The 15,056-nt window shown below is 41.6% G+C and overlaps 2 protein-coding genes across 2 annotated transcripts in view; both read right to left on the reverse strand.

The window, feature by feature from the left end:
* The window catches only part of man2a2 (mannosidase, alpha, class 2A, member 2), a 37,612-nt gene extending 33,127 nt beyond the window's left edge, over window positions 1–4,485 (reverse strand). The window contains exon 1 of the mRNA XM_060853537.1: window positions 4,107–4,485. Within this exon, the coding sequence (XP_060709520.1) occupies window positions 4,107–4,319 (213 nt within the window). The 5' untranslated portion in view covers window positions 4,320–4,485. The remainder of the gene's footprint in view (window positions 1–4,106) is intronic.
* Window positions 4,486–7,313: 2,828 nt separating this feature from the next.
* fes (FES proto-oncogene, tyrosine kinase) overlaps window positions 7,314–15,056 on the reverse strand; it is a 57,048-nt gene continuing 49,305 nt past the window's right edge. The window contains exons 15-19 of the mRNA XM_060853591.1: window positions 14,695–14,789; window positions 13,853–13,976; window positions 13,267–13,424; window positions 11,553–11,675; window positions 7,314–11,127 (exon numbers count right to left, since the gene is read on the reverse strand). Coding sequence (XP_060709574.1) covers window positions 10,985–11,127; window positions 11,553–11,675; window positions 13,267–13,424; window positions 13,853–13,976; window positions 14,695–14,789 — 643 coding nt within the window. The 3' untranslated portion in view covers window positions 7,314–10,984. The remainder of the gene's footprint in view (window positions 11,128–11,552; window positions 11,676–13,266; window positions 13,425–13,852; window positions 13,977–14,694; window positions 14,790–15,056) is intronic.

Here is a 15,056-nt window from a genome sequence, read left to right on the forward strand (position 1 = left end):
AGTCTATGGATCCAAGATATAATACTGGAGAGAATATTCTGTGGCAGAACTCTATACAACTGTCAGTTCACAGCAGAAATTTAATACGTCACGTTTAAAAATCAGACAAGATACTCAATTAAATTTCCAAGCATTCTACCTGTACACTTCATGTGCATAGGTCCCAGCTAGTACCTGAAATTCACAAGCTTTTCCCAACCTACCGTTTATTTCATCAGAGGTAACTAAACTCCAAATGATCTGCCACTCTTTACATCAACTCAACTCTGTTGCCTTAAAATGTCATTTGTCTACTTCATCAAAATACACCATGACACAACATATCACCATCCTCAACTTCATCCAAAATCTCTCCTATTCAGTACTCCACCAAAAATGATTCAATGCAGGAACTGTTTAGTTGATTTGTTTTTAAATTTTAAGCGTAATATTCTTCTCCCATCCTCCATCACTTTTAGAATTCACCAAGGTCCAAAATTACCACATATACATTTTTTTTTGACCTGGAGAAACATCTATGTCTAGGCAGTTTTTGCAATAAACCATCCACCTTAAAACGAAAATTTATTCAATGTGACTACACAAATTTATTTCAAAAGATCTGACACTTAATTGATTTGCTGTTAACAGATTTTAGAATTAGTCACACTGACAGCTGAACACAGTGTAATCACTCATGTCCATGTAACCATGTCAGCACCCTGACAATTTCAAGGTCTTAAAAAAAGAGTAGTGTCATTGGCTGACATTTGGCAATAGGCCACAATTAGCATTGAAAATATCAACAGTTCAAAATGCAGAAGACAAAAGGTACGGTTTTAATCACAGAAGCCTGCTAATACAGAAGACCTTGGCTGCATGGTTGTTATTCATCGATTTCTGCACTGGTGGGACAGCTTGTATTACAGGAATGCTAACTGAACCTCAATGACTACAGCTCAGAGTAACCCACACCATGATCAGTACCTTCTTCCAATCCGTCCCTCATACCTGCTACGCTCCAAACATTCTTGCATTTCATATTAGCTCACTCACCCACTGTGACTAAAATGCTTCATCTTGCAACAACCCTCCCATGGGCATACAGCTATTCTGAACATCTACTTTTAATTACCCTTTGCACTATGGGCATTGGCTCATCAACTCGGCTAATTGCACAGCGCTTTTAGGCACAAAAGGGCCTCCTGTGCTGTATCATTCTGATTCAGTAAGTGGGCAGTACTTTGAAGAACACAATCTGTTAGCTATGAATACAAATGAAAGGTCAGACATACTTCTCTGGAGAGGAAAATTAGAAGTAGGTGTTCCAAAGGAAGGACGGACAATACAGATCACAGAACTTGAGAGAGGTCTACATAGATGAAGATGTGTTCCAGCTGACTGACAAGTTTCAATTTGTGAATAATTTTGGTCCATTTAACAGACACTTGAGGGACAGCTGCATTAACTAATCTCTTCCCTTTCCTATAGATCATCCACAGCAATTTGCTACGTTAAAAAAAAATCAGCAGTGTGATTACCCAGACTCTCAAACAAACATTAATTACACAAAGCCAGTACAGTATGAAAATTGGATATCGGCTCCACTGCATGAAGAGTAAATTCATTAGGGTGAACACCAGGACAAAAAAATGCTGAACCTGGAATATAATAATGGACATCAGCATCAACACCCGATTCGTAAAGTCATGCTTGGTGCAGCACAAAAAATACAGGCTGGAACACAACTCAATTCCTGGATTGTGATGCATCAATCTGATATGAAAACTAGCCTCAGCGCACATTAGGGAAAATTAGTTACGCAGTAACTCCCAAGTCGTAATACCTCCTACTCAGTCTGTTGAAACTTACTGTCAGATCATACATAGACAAAGTATAGGAGGGTGGAAGGTGGGTGAAAATTATCTGAGAATTGGTGACAGTTGGTAACTTGAGGCTCATCATGCATTATTACAATGTGATAATGGGTGTACAAATCTATATTAGAAACACTGAAGGCAAGAGTGTTTTTACAACTGTTAAAGAACACCATTTTTATTTAAGGACATCCTGTACCAGCAGATTTATTGAAGTGCTACTGTTTGTGTCATTACATTAGCAAAGGACCAACTGTTTTGTTAATACAGTGCACCTTTGCTACTGTGTTGCTAAGGTTCAAGGATAAATGGCCCACATAATGAAGCACTGAGTCACACTCATTTCAAATCTTAGGTGATCTTGTCAGATGCCATGGGCAGATATGTATACATAACACATAACACATAAGTAAAAGCAGCCCAATACTCTACAGCAAGCTGGGGCCCAGACACAATGCCCACAAGGCTCAAAGAGTCACAAGAGAATCAGCACTTGGACAGTTTTATTAGGTATATTGTCTCATTCTAAACTTCAGGGAAAGGCAAAACAAAAAGAGAAAATAAATGGAGAAAGAAGAAATATTTTCCTTTATCTGAGGAATACTGCAATGAGTGCTGTATATGCCATCATTCCTTTGAACTCTAATTAAAACTTAAGGAAAGCAGAATTGTTTAACACTCCTGGTGAAATGAGTTGTCTTACAGCATTTGCAACTTTGGTTTAAAAAAGGTAAGAAATTGCTACTGGCGATGCACTAATCAGATAACAATATTTACAAACTTCATCTGTTTTCTCTCTCAATAAGAAAGGCTTTGCACTATAAACATACCAAATATTGCATTGCAAGAATGATACAGCACAGGAACTACTTCAGTCTGCTTGGTCCCGCTAGCTTAGAGCCAAAAAATCCACTTGGCCTTTTCCCATTGCCAGAGAATGTTTTCCACGTCAACTATTAATCCAAACCTTTTGTACTACTGAATCTATGCCAGAGTGTCTTTTAGACAGAGCAATGCTAAGCATAACAGGTTACTATACAAAATATTGTTGACATATTTAAGCAGTTGATTAATATTAAAAGCATGTAAAAAACCACACTTTAATTATGTTATTCAACACTGGCCTCCATGGAGACTTACTGCAAACTGCTGCTGAAAACATTCCTAATGCTGAGCCAGTCCTGCTCCCAAATACATCCTGGGATACTGTGACAGTCTTAGATCTCCATGTCCCATTTTTCCCCAAGGTCTCCTTGCTATCTCACCTCACTGCACCCATGCTGGTTTCTCAGGAGAGAAGGTACAGAATCCTGAACACATACACCAGCTGGTTTCGTAACAGTTTCTACCCTAATGTTGTAAGAATACAGAATGGACTCAAACTCTTAAAATTTGCCTGTACCTGTGTTTTTGTTTTTGCTACTGTTTACCTATTAGTTACTAGGTAAAAACAATGACTGCAGATGTTGGAAACCAGATTCTAGATTTGTGGTGCTGGAAGAGCACAGCAGTTCAGGCAGCATCCAAGGAACAGCGAAATCAACGTTGACTTCGCTGCTCCTTGGATGCTGCCTGAACTGTTGTGCTCTTCCAGCACCACTAATCCAGTGCCTATTATTTACCATCTTAGCTACTTAACTGTGATCTACCTGCATTGCTCGCAAGACAAAGCTTTTCATTGTGCCTCGGTACACGTGACAATTAATTCAACTCAATTCACATCCATCCCTATATCTCCACTCCCATCCAGCCTAGATCTCCCTCGCTCCTTTCTCTGTGATATCCCCCTTCCAAACTCCGAAACTCTCAGCATCTCCTTTCTTCACATCCTCCCCGCTGACGGTGGTCTGATTTCTTTACCAGCTGCAAATGTGTTGCTGGTCAAAGCACAGCAGGCCAGGCAGCATCTCAGGAATAGAGAATTCGACGTTTCGAGCATAAGCCCTTCAATGATTTCTTTACCACACCGCCTGAGGGGGAGGATCTCACTCTCACTCTGGCTCAGGGACAATCTTTCCCTCACCCTGAAGATATTTCTTCATCTCTTCTCCCGGGGTCTTGTCAGCTTTCCCACTCCTGCTCCCTGCCTTAGGGGGGTCTTCATCCTCTCCTTCCCCTGAGGGTTTCCCTCCACTCACTCACTCCCTCCCGCCTCCAACATCCCCATCACAGGTCGCCCTCTCCTACTCTTTCTCGGGGGGTGGGAAGTCTCCTTCCCTCCCCCCGGGGGGGGCGGAAGGTCGTACTTACCCTGGGGAAGCTGACTCCGCTCTGCCGCCGCTCCGGTTCGTGCTGTACGCGGTCCAGCATCAGGTAAAGCGAGAAGACGGCCACGCAGAAAATGGCGCCGCCGCACACCGTCACCTGCTTCTTGAGCTTCATCCTGCGGGTGTCCCGGCTTCCCGCACTCCCGCCGCCGCCGCCTCCACCACCACTCCGCGGGCCCAGTCTCAACGGCCGCATACCAGCGCCCAGCCGAGCAGCAACATGGTCCCCCCGCAAGCCCCTACAGCTGGAGACCCGGCTTGTTCCCTGTGTCACCGCGGCCGGGCTGAGGACAGGCGCGGTCTGGAGGCCTGCAGACACGGACACCTCCGTCACCTCAGCGTGGCGGTTGGGGCCGGCACGGAGACTGCGTACTAAGAGCCTCGCCTCGCGCCCCTGTCGGTTTGGAGGAGATGCTCTTTAACTGACAGGACTTGCATTTGCCTAACGCCGCACACCATCTCAGGCTATCTCGAAGGGTAAGACTGCTAATAGAAGTTTTTTTTGACTATGTAATTATTATAGCAAACGATCTACGTACAGCGAATTTCACAACAATCAAACGAAAAATGACCAGATAATTCTTTTAACATAGTTTACTGGGAGATAATTACGGGCAGGCCACAAGAAGAACTCATAAGAAGAAGGGCATAAGCCCGAAACGTCGAATCTCCTGTTCCTTGGATGCTGCGTTTTTCCAGCAACACGTTTTCAGACAAGAAGAACTCACCATTGATAACAGTGCCATGGACTATCACAAGCAATTGGAGTCTCAATTCAGTGTCCCAGCGAAAAGGTGGCACTTCTGACAGTACAACACCCCCTTCGTAACCTCATCGGGAATATTTTCTGTCCTTGTTTCTGACCTTCGACCAGTCCGAACTGAGGAGCAGGAATCCTACCCACTGAACCTTGGTTAATGTCTGTCATGATTTGGAGATGCCGGTGTTGGACGGGGGTGTACAAAGTTTTTTTTTAGAAATCACATAATAGCAGGTTATAGTCCAACAGTTTTAATTGGAAACACTAGCTTTCGTAGCACTGCTCCTTCGTCACGTCGTTGAAACACTCCTGATGAAGGAACAGCGCTCCGAAAGCTAGTGCTTCCAATTAAAACTGTTGGACTATAACCTGGTGTTGTGTGATTTTTACCTTTGGCTAATGCCCATTATGTAGGATAGAATTAATCAGTAGCTGTCCCTCAGTCTAAGTTTGAGCTATAGGGGGAGGCTGAGGGTTGACCTTATAGGAGTTTATAAAATCATGAGGGGCATGGATAGGGTGAATAGTCAAGGTGTTTTCTCCAGGGTAAGGGAGTCCAAAACTAGAGAGCATAGGTTTAAGGTGAGAGGGGAAAGATTTAAAAGAGCAACTTTTTCACAGACAGGAAGTGCCAGAGGCTGGTACAATGACACCTTTTAAAAGGCATCTGGATGTGTACATGAATAGGAAGGGTTGAGCGAGATATTGAGCAAATGCTGGCAAATGGGATTAGATTAATTTAGGATATCTGGTTGACATGGACGAGTTGGACTGAAGGGTCTCTTTCCATGCTATACATCTCTATGACTCATGAAATTCTGCAATGGGTCTGTGTGTGATTGACCAGACCCATCCTCGACCTGAAGATCTTTGGGGCAGAAAATCCTATGAGGACCTTGATCCAAATCGGAGAGTGCAGGATTTACTTCATTTCCCTTTCTGCATCCTCATTAAGGTGTTTGGACTCAAAGTGAAACACAGTTTGAAGCTCTAGCTTTTCCTGAGTTAAATTGGGAAGAAGCTCCTCTTAGCCATTAAGGAAATGCTGGCACACTTTCAAAGATAACAGTGGTGTCCTCTTTAAATGTTTCCTTTGTTCTTCCCTGGAAGGTTGACTACAGGGGAGTTGAAAAAAACAGGACCTAGCAGGGGAGATAACAATGTATCCAAATGGCTGAAAGGTAAGTTAATTTTTCAGGAATTTTGCTTGAGTACGCACAGCTGACTTCAAGTAGGACACTAGCGTTTGTTCAGTGAATCTGGAGGATCCAGCAGAAATATGGCTGAGGGAATTTTTTTTCACTCTCTAATGTATTGTTAATGCACAGTCCAGGTCTCACTGCAGGACAGGAGTGTGCTGACAACAATAGGCCTATACACTATGACTGTTGATTTGCAGACAAACACTCGGAAGTTGTTTGTAAATGACTGAGGATTGGGTTAACACACATATACTAGTTAATTTCCCATACCAATGCACACATGTCCAAGTACTGTCTTTTAGTATAGCAGTTCCAGGATATCTGGACCAAGGTGAGTCTATCTAATTCAATCACAATTTTAAAGTCATTTTTATCTTTCTATCATAAAGTCTTATGATCATGTTTAGGAGGGTAACTGCAGGTTTGTCCGATTGTGATGACTCTGCAATACCCTCTCACCGATGGAGGACAGTTACAATCTGACAGATTACATAAATGTTTTCCATTATCAGTATGAACATAAGAATTTAGAAGGAAAAATGAAAATGTGGATATAGACATGAGATTTTTAAAAATATGTTGTAGATGCATGGAGCATCATTCAGTCATTCAAAACCCCTCCGGTGAACTCAATGGTTTGCTTCTTGTTTTGTTCCTGCGAATCTAGGTTGTAAATAGCCTGAATTTGGTATCATAACCAGTTAGACAAACAGAGAGAGAGAATCTCTTGGGAAATATCTTGTTGTGCTTCACTTTAGCATTACCTAGGATTTTCTTTTGATACTTACTTTACACTCTGGTAGTTTATCAAGTGTAAAATCTACATTGTTTCATTGCCACATTAACTTGTCATGTGCACTGTCTAAAGCGCCTCACAGACAGTAAATTGGTTTTTGGATTATAATGAAACAAAGCAACTATTTACATCCAGCCACTTATTACAAATAATGATGAGTTTATTGGAGGTGATTTTAGCCTTCATGAAAGGCCTGTTTGTTAGGTCATGGTAGATGTTCTAGAGCTTCTTAAATAAAGAATTGAACCTGATGCAGAAATGTAGCACCTCTCTGATAGATGGGCTGAATGGTCTCCCTGAAGTGTATCTGATCACTAAAGTGGAGACTCTCAATCCACTCCATTTTATCAGTATAACTCATCTGAAGTAGAGGTTAATAACTCATATCTAATGCTTTTGAGAACAGAGATATCAACTTAGAGAACAAAATAATTAATTAGACCATTGCAGTTTATTTCACTCTACACTACACAAGTAAAAGCTGAATAATTTATAGTCCAACTTAAGCTTTATTACACAGCAGTACTTGGTAGATATTTCTGTGGTGCATTTTCACAGTGGAATGCAAATGGCAGTGGGTTTGAAGTTTGTCACCATATCCCAAATTGCCACAAAGCATGCCAGAGACCACATGACTGCAGCAGTTCCGAGGTAGCTCACCACCACCTTCTAATGAGTAATAAAAGCTGGCCTAGCCAGCAATGTGCAAAGTCACATTCCATGAAAGAACAAAAATAATTAGGAGGCCACCAAGTTTCAGTCATGTTCCCATAAAATTTCAACACATGCAAACATCAATAAGCTAAATGGAATTAAAAACAGATCTTTTATATCTTCAGCACTTTAAAATCTAAATAGTTCAGGCAACCTAAGCACAAATGTAACAAAGCTGCCTGAACTGGTTTGCTAGGATTGAAGGGTCTGGGGCCATATTTTGAACATCCCTGAAAGTTGCAGTTTGAACAAAGGAGATACAGTAGCGACTTGACATACGAACGTGCCCGTTCACGAACAAATCGGTTTACGGACAGGATTGTACATAAAACTTTGCTTCAACATACGTACAAAATTCAAGGTACGAGCGAAGGTATGAGTGCAAAAAGCCCGTGTGCGACGACCTGGTTTCATTGTTCTGCTTTCCTATGTGCTTGTTGAACACAAAAGTTCTCGGCCCCCCCCACCCCCCGCCGTGATCTCATTCAGTTCGTCTTTGGAGCTTGAACGCTATCCGAACAATGGGAAAAATTGATTCAGTTCGCGAACCAGGTCCTGGAACGGATTAAGTTCGTAAACCGAGGCGCTACTGTAATTAATTCCAAAATAATTCGACATCAGTTAGCATGGACATTAGAATTGTTTGCAGTCAGGTTTGGCAATGACAAACTTTTCCAGTTTAACAAGGAATTGAGCAATTTGAAAATTTTGAAAGAAATTTGGAATCATTCTGTAATAGCCGATTAGAAGGAAGAGTGAACGATGGTGAGAATGAGGATATCGAGGGGATTGAAGAGTATTGCAGTAAAAATTATTCGAAATGGAGAAATGTGGAATTGCAAAAATGGATGGCTCTGCCTAGCCAGACGGAAGGCATTCATTATTTTAAAAATGATAAAATCTCTAATAATTGGTTAAATAAGATGCATTATATGAAAACATCAAAAGTAATAAATACAATCCTCTTACAAACAAATTTGTACCCAACTAGATCATTGTCATCATATGGAATGCCCTTTAACACCAAGAATTGTAGGAGGTGCAACAATGCCATCGAGACAGTCGCCCACATATCGGGCTGGAGCCTATATGAAAAATATGTGCATTAAAAGACACAATAGGATTGCTGCTGAGGAACTAATTAAATATGTTAAAACTAAAGGATGGACCACATATATTGAACCTTGTATAAAGAACAATGCAGGAAAGCTCTGGATCACACATTATATTTAAGAAAGACAGTCGTATTATTGTTGTGGATGTCACAATACGGACGGAAAAACCAAGAAAATTCGCCAGAGCAGGCTGGGGAGGAGAAGGTGGAGAAATGTAAACGTTTAGAGAAAGAAATCATGGATCCGATTAAAGGAACCAATATTTCTTTTTTCGGATTCGTGATGGGGTCCCGAGGTAAATGGTTCAACGAGAACGGTGACATGATGAAGGATTTCAGGATCGAAAAGTAAAGATATTTGCTCAACACATCACAAACCTGGTTATATCCCGGACCCTCGAGTTGTTAAGAATTGCTATGGATTCATAATGAACTCTTTTAGCTTCTCTATTTTGGACATTATTTAATTAATTTTTAAATAGATTGTTTTAGTAATGTTAATTTTAGGTAGAATTTTAAATTTTATAATAATTTTAGTAATAAAGGTTTTTGTTTTTTTAGCTAACAGTAATGGTGGAGGGTAGTTAGGGTGAATAAAATTAAACTGCACTTGCCAACACAACAGGTGATGAGCTAGAGAGGTAATTAATCTGTCAGTTGAATAATCCTAGTTGAATCCTCGCTTGGTCTCTGCTTTACAGTGAATATTCCCGTTCCCTTAACATCATCTGGCTGTGGTTAGCTAGATAGGGGTGTCTTTTACGTCGACGAGCGATGAGAAAAAACTCAAAATGGACAAAATCCATTCAGATGGTGAGAGAGATAATAGCCAAATGCCTCGTCATCTAATTAGTGACACGCATGAATGGATGAACGAGATTCCTACTGTCCCTACCTACTATCTAGCAAGGGGACAGGCTTGGCAGAATTAGAGGGGAAAGAAGTCCCTGTTAAGCTTGACTCTAGTCTGGCACTGTGAAGAGACATGAGAGGTGGAGAATAAGTGGGAGGCTTCAGCCGCTGGTGAAATACCACTACTCATTTTTTTTTCACTTACCCAGTGAGGCGGGGAGGCGAGCCCTGAGGGGCTCTCGCTTCTGGTCGGAAGCGCCCGGGCTCGACCTACTCCAAGGATAATGACAGGTGGGAAGTTTGACTGGGGCGGTACACTCTCAAGTGGGGGCAGTGTGGGGTGAATGGTATACCTTCACAGTTGAGTAGCCTTAAAGTGCAAAGTCCTGTGAGCAATCAGGATGAGGTAACAGATTGGGATCGTTGCCTATATCTCCCAGGCGGGAGTAGAAAAAGTGGGTTGGATGAGATTGCAGGAGGGAGGACATTTAACAGGAAAGCAGAAGAATGGCATTTAGTGTGATGCCGAGACATGATAGGCCGAACACCTCCTCGATGTTGTAACAATTCTATGATTCTATTTTGCTTGGGCCAATGGAATAAAATTTGTAATTGTAAGCAATGGGAAGAAAATTACCAAAATATTCAAAATTATTCCAAAATTACAGTAAATCCTTTTAAAAGTTATATCCAATTGCCTTCTTGTAGTAAAGACTTCATGCTGGGGAACGGAAACATTGGTGGAGAGATTTCGTTTGATATCATTAATAATTTCCACCCTGTGAGACACTCTCGTAGTGGTAACTGAATCTAAGAATTTCCCTCCAAGCCATTCACCATCCTTGGATATATATTGCCGTTTCTTCAGTGTCACCGAGTCAAAGTCCTGGAACTCCCTCCCCCGAGCAGCATCACCTGGCTACCTAAACCAATTGGACTGCAGTGGTTCAAGAAGGCAGCTCACCACCAGCACCACCTCCTCCATGGGCAATTAGGAATGGAAATTAATTGCTGGCCCAGCCAGTGAAGCTCACTCCCTGTGAATTATGGTTTTTTTATTCCCCTTGTCTGTTAAGGGCACTTTGTGAGTTGTGTGGGTAGACTCATTCCAGTTCCTACTAGGGATGGAAGATTGGGAAAATATCATGACTGTCATTGGCATTTCATCAGAAGCAAAGTTTTGGGTTAGCATAAAGGGATCATTAGTCTCTATTCATCCCCTGTGAGATGTTGATGCTGCTTACCTGATGGTCTTGGTGTTTGGATGGTGGAAATATGTTATTAATTCATTCTTTGGATATGAACATAGCTAAAAAGGCTAGCCATCCCTCAGGTAATAGCTTAAATATATGGTGTTACTCCCTATCTCTGTTACCAGTGATGGGAGTCAGAACATGATTTACAAAAGCAATTGTTTCCAGTTTCACTTCCATTTTTTCTTGAGAGTCACAAGCTCCTGATGAATGGTGCTGAAATTTGGGCGCTTCTTCGGATCATACTGCCAACAGCGACACATTATACTGTAAATCTCATCTGGGCAAGAATCAGGGGCACCGAGTCGATAGCCTAGGGACAAGGAATAAATCTATGAGTGAATCAGTAGTCGATTATCCCATCTTCCAATAATGTTTTTCCATGTGTTTTATAGGAGCTATTTCTGGAGTCTGCAAATCTGGTAGCTCATTCCCCTCACAGACATCCTCCAATTCTCAGAATAGGAGACAGCATTCCTCACCAATAACACAGGAAAATGGAACAATTCTCATTTTGGCTTTTCAAGTATCTTGACCAAACACTCCCAGGACATGTACAACATGAGGTTAGATACAGAGTAAATTTGCCACTACATTGTCCAAACAGCAGAAAGGAGGAAGTGTCCAGGGAGTCAGGCTATTCCATTTAAACAAAAAAAAAGAAAAGACCTATTTATTGTGTTCAGTGTATTTTTATATATTCTTATTGCTTTAATGTTATTTTGCATTGATTTTCACCTTGTTCAACCTCCTCTCGAGTTTGTTGATTTGTCATGGTTGGGTATGGTGTTGAACCCAGACTAAATGTCTCCCATAGCAGTACCCCGTAACTCCAGATGTCACTCTCAGTTGTGAACCGACCTGTGGTAAATGAACAGGGGCAGAGATTTACACGGTGCACAATCTGTATCAGAACAGCAGGCCTGTTACGATCATGAGCTGAAAATGTGTTGCTGGAAAAACGCAGCAGGTCAGGTAGCATCCAAGAAACAGGAGATTCGACGTTTCAGACATAAGCCCTTCTTTAGGAACTTGGATGCTGCTTGACCTGCTGCGCTTTTCCAGCAACACATTTTCAGCTCTGATCTCCAGCATCTGCAGTCCTCACTTTCTCCTGTTACAGTCATGATCTGTCTTCAGTTAGGCTCAAAGTTTCAATTATAGAATCTCCTTTGCTTTTTCAAATGTTGATTGATCTAGGAATATTAGAAGGTCCTTGAACCCCTCAAAACCTGTTCTCTGCTTTATTAAGCCATGTGAAATCTGTATCTTAATTCCATCAATCCTGGTTCAGTTAACACTAAATCTCCTCAGGCGAAAGTGAGGACTGCAGATGCTGGAGATCCGAGTCAAGATTAGAGTAGTGCTGGAAAAGCACAGCAGGTCAGGCAGCATCCAAGGAGCAGGAAAATCGACATTTTGGATAGGAGCCCTTCATCAGGAATAAAGGGCTCTGCCTGAAATGTCAATTTTCCTGCTCCTCGGATACTGCCTAACCTGCTGTACTTTTCCAGCACCGCTCTAAGCTTGACAAAATCTCCTCAGCTAATCCATCAATCTTAGTTTTTAAATTTTCAATTGCACCTGCCTCCAGAGGTTTTTTTGCGGAGATAGAGATTTTAGATTTCAATCCACTTCCCGTTGTGGGAAGAAAGACTACCCAATATTACCCCCACTTGATTGCTCTAACTGTAAAGTTTCACATCCTTGTTTTGGGCATGCGTGTGCGCACACACACGCGCACAAATTGGAGTGAGACATGGCACTCATCCACAGATTCTATCAACAAACACATCGACCTGGACCCAATATATCGGCCACTGCAGTGGACAGCTGGAATGGACAACCACTATAAATGCCGGAGGAAACATCACAGAAGCGATTCACAGGAGGCTCCCAAGCACTGAGGATGTCACCTAGACAGGGGACGAAACGTCTGCAACACAAATTCCCAACTCGGCGAACAGAACCACAACATTTAAATGGAATTTATATCAATGGGTCAGAACGTCTTGGTTCAAGACCTTGTGTTGTAACATGTCATGGTGGGATTTGAACCCATGTCCCTAGAATATTAGAGTAAAAGGTGAGGTTTGCAGATGCTGGAGATCAGAGCTGAAAATGTGTTGCTGGTTAAAGCACAGCAGGTTAGGCAGCATCCAAGGAACAGGAAATTCGAGGGCTCTGGCCCAAAACGTCGAATTTCCTGTTCCTTGGATGCTGCCTAACTTGCTGTGCTTTAACCAGCAACACATTTTCATCCCTAGAATATTATCCAGGGTTGGTCCAATTATATTACCGCTATGCTATTATTTTTCCAGATTGCATAGTGGTTAGTTTTTGAACACTTTTTGCAGTGTCAGACTAACATACCTTAGTTCACACAATCATTCTCACCCTCATTAAAATAAATTAACTCTGGTTTTGCTGAATTGTAAAACCCAGGATGTACCGTAATTGAGTGCCTCAGGTGCCGTCCACTTGATTGGAATTTGCTTCATTCCTCCTGTTGAGGAATATACTCCGTCTTCTTCCTCACGAGACATCCCAAAATCACTGATTTTCAGAACATTTTTCTCTGAAACCAGGCAGTTCCTGGCTGCTAGATCTCTGTAATATAATCCAAATCAACATTTGTTTGTGTCTGTACACAGAAAGGTCACACAAACACCCGTTAATTAAAGGACTATGACTGTTTGTGTAGTATCAGTTTGAGGGAGGACAGTAGGGAGAAATCCCTTGTCCTCCTTCAGAATAATGCTGTGAGATCTTCTGTATTCATCTGTCAGAGCACAGCAGGGCCTAGATTTAATGTCTCATCTAAAAAAATCATTACGGGGAAGGTACTCAAGAGAATCCAGCTGAATTCACTCTCTATCTATCAACCTTCTCTATCAGGTCAATATCTTCAGGAGTCGGACAGGATAAAGGAATAAACAGAATGACAGATACCAACAATCAAATTACCAATAAACCCATTCCATGACTCCATGCCACCATATAGTCAGAGTTGTTTTTAAATACTTTTCTGAACTCACCTGTGGATGCAGTGCTTGCTTTCCAAATAGGCCATCCCAGCAGCAGCATTCTCTGCCATCTTTATCAGGTCTTTTGTGCTAAAATGATTTGCTTCATTGCGTAAAAATGTCAAGAAATCCCCTCCTAAATTGAGAAATGTTTAAGTAAAAAGTTTTTTTTCTCCTTGAAGTGTAAATGATTTGCTAGTATAATCAACACTTTGATTGCATCTCTAATATCTTACAATTCTGATAAGATAATTGACCTGAAACATTAACTCTCTTTCTCTCTCCATCGTTGCTGCATGATCTTCTGAGTATTTCCAGCATGGTCCAATATTCAGATTTTACTGCTTACAATACAAATGGGCTAGGTTTTCGAGAACTGACAAAGTCACGCAGAGGCAGATCCAAATGGGGGAAATGGGGAGTCATTCAGACAAAGGAAAGGGTTGAGGTGTTTGGTCTAGAGCAGGGCAACAGTATTTGGTCCTGGGGATGTTGATAGTGGGGGATTCAGGGATGACAATCTCATTGAATGTTAAGGAGTGATGGTTAGACCTTCTCTTGCTGGAGAAATTCATTGCCTGAAATAATATTTGTGGTACACAAATTCATCATTTGTCAACTTAAACATGGATATTGTCCAGGACTTGCTGTATTTGAACATGGACGGCTGAGCTCGGATTGTACTACTGACAACCAGAATATACTTGAAGAGTCGAATGGTGTTCTAATGTGCCATGATGTCAGAAGTGGTGGAGCAGATTGTGGACAATCTCTGTGAGAAATGGATTTGAAGGGTGAAACATCTTTATCTACTCCACTTTCTGTCACAGTTAGCTAGTTCCCGATTCTCTCACCTTGCACCAGCTCCATGACGATGTAAATTGGCTGTTTCTGAGTACAGACTCCTATCAGCCTGACAATGTTCGGATGATCATACTGTTTCAAGATTCTGAAAAAAGTTATGGAAATAATGTTAAGATAACATTGTTTTCTTTAACAGCTTTTAGAAACTGAACTGTCAGTCAGAACGGTTTGTTTGTATTTTATCTTTGTGCACCTAATTTCCCTTTGAGGAACATTAGGAGAGTCTTGGGTGTGTTCCTGGGCTTATCAGTGTGTTAAACCACCTTACAAACACTCCTTTCATAGCCAACATGTGTTGGAATGCGTGGAACCAAGTTTTTTCGGACTCAGTCACCACCTATCGAGTCATAAG

Source organism: Hemiscyllium ocellatum, chromosome 42, assembly GCF_020745735.1.
Source record: "Hemiscyllium ocellatum isolate sHemOce1 chromosome 42, sHemOce1.pat.X.cur, whole genome shotgun sequence".
Lineage (NCBI taxonomy): Eukaryota > Metazoa > Chordata > Chondrichthyes > Orectolobiformes > Hemiscylliidae > Hemiscyllium > Hemiscyllium ocellatum.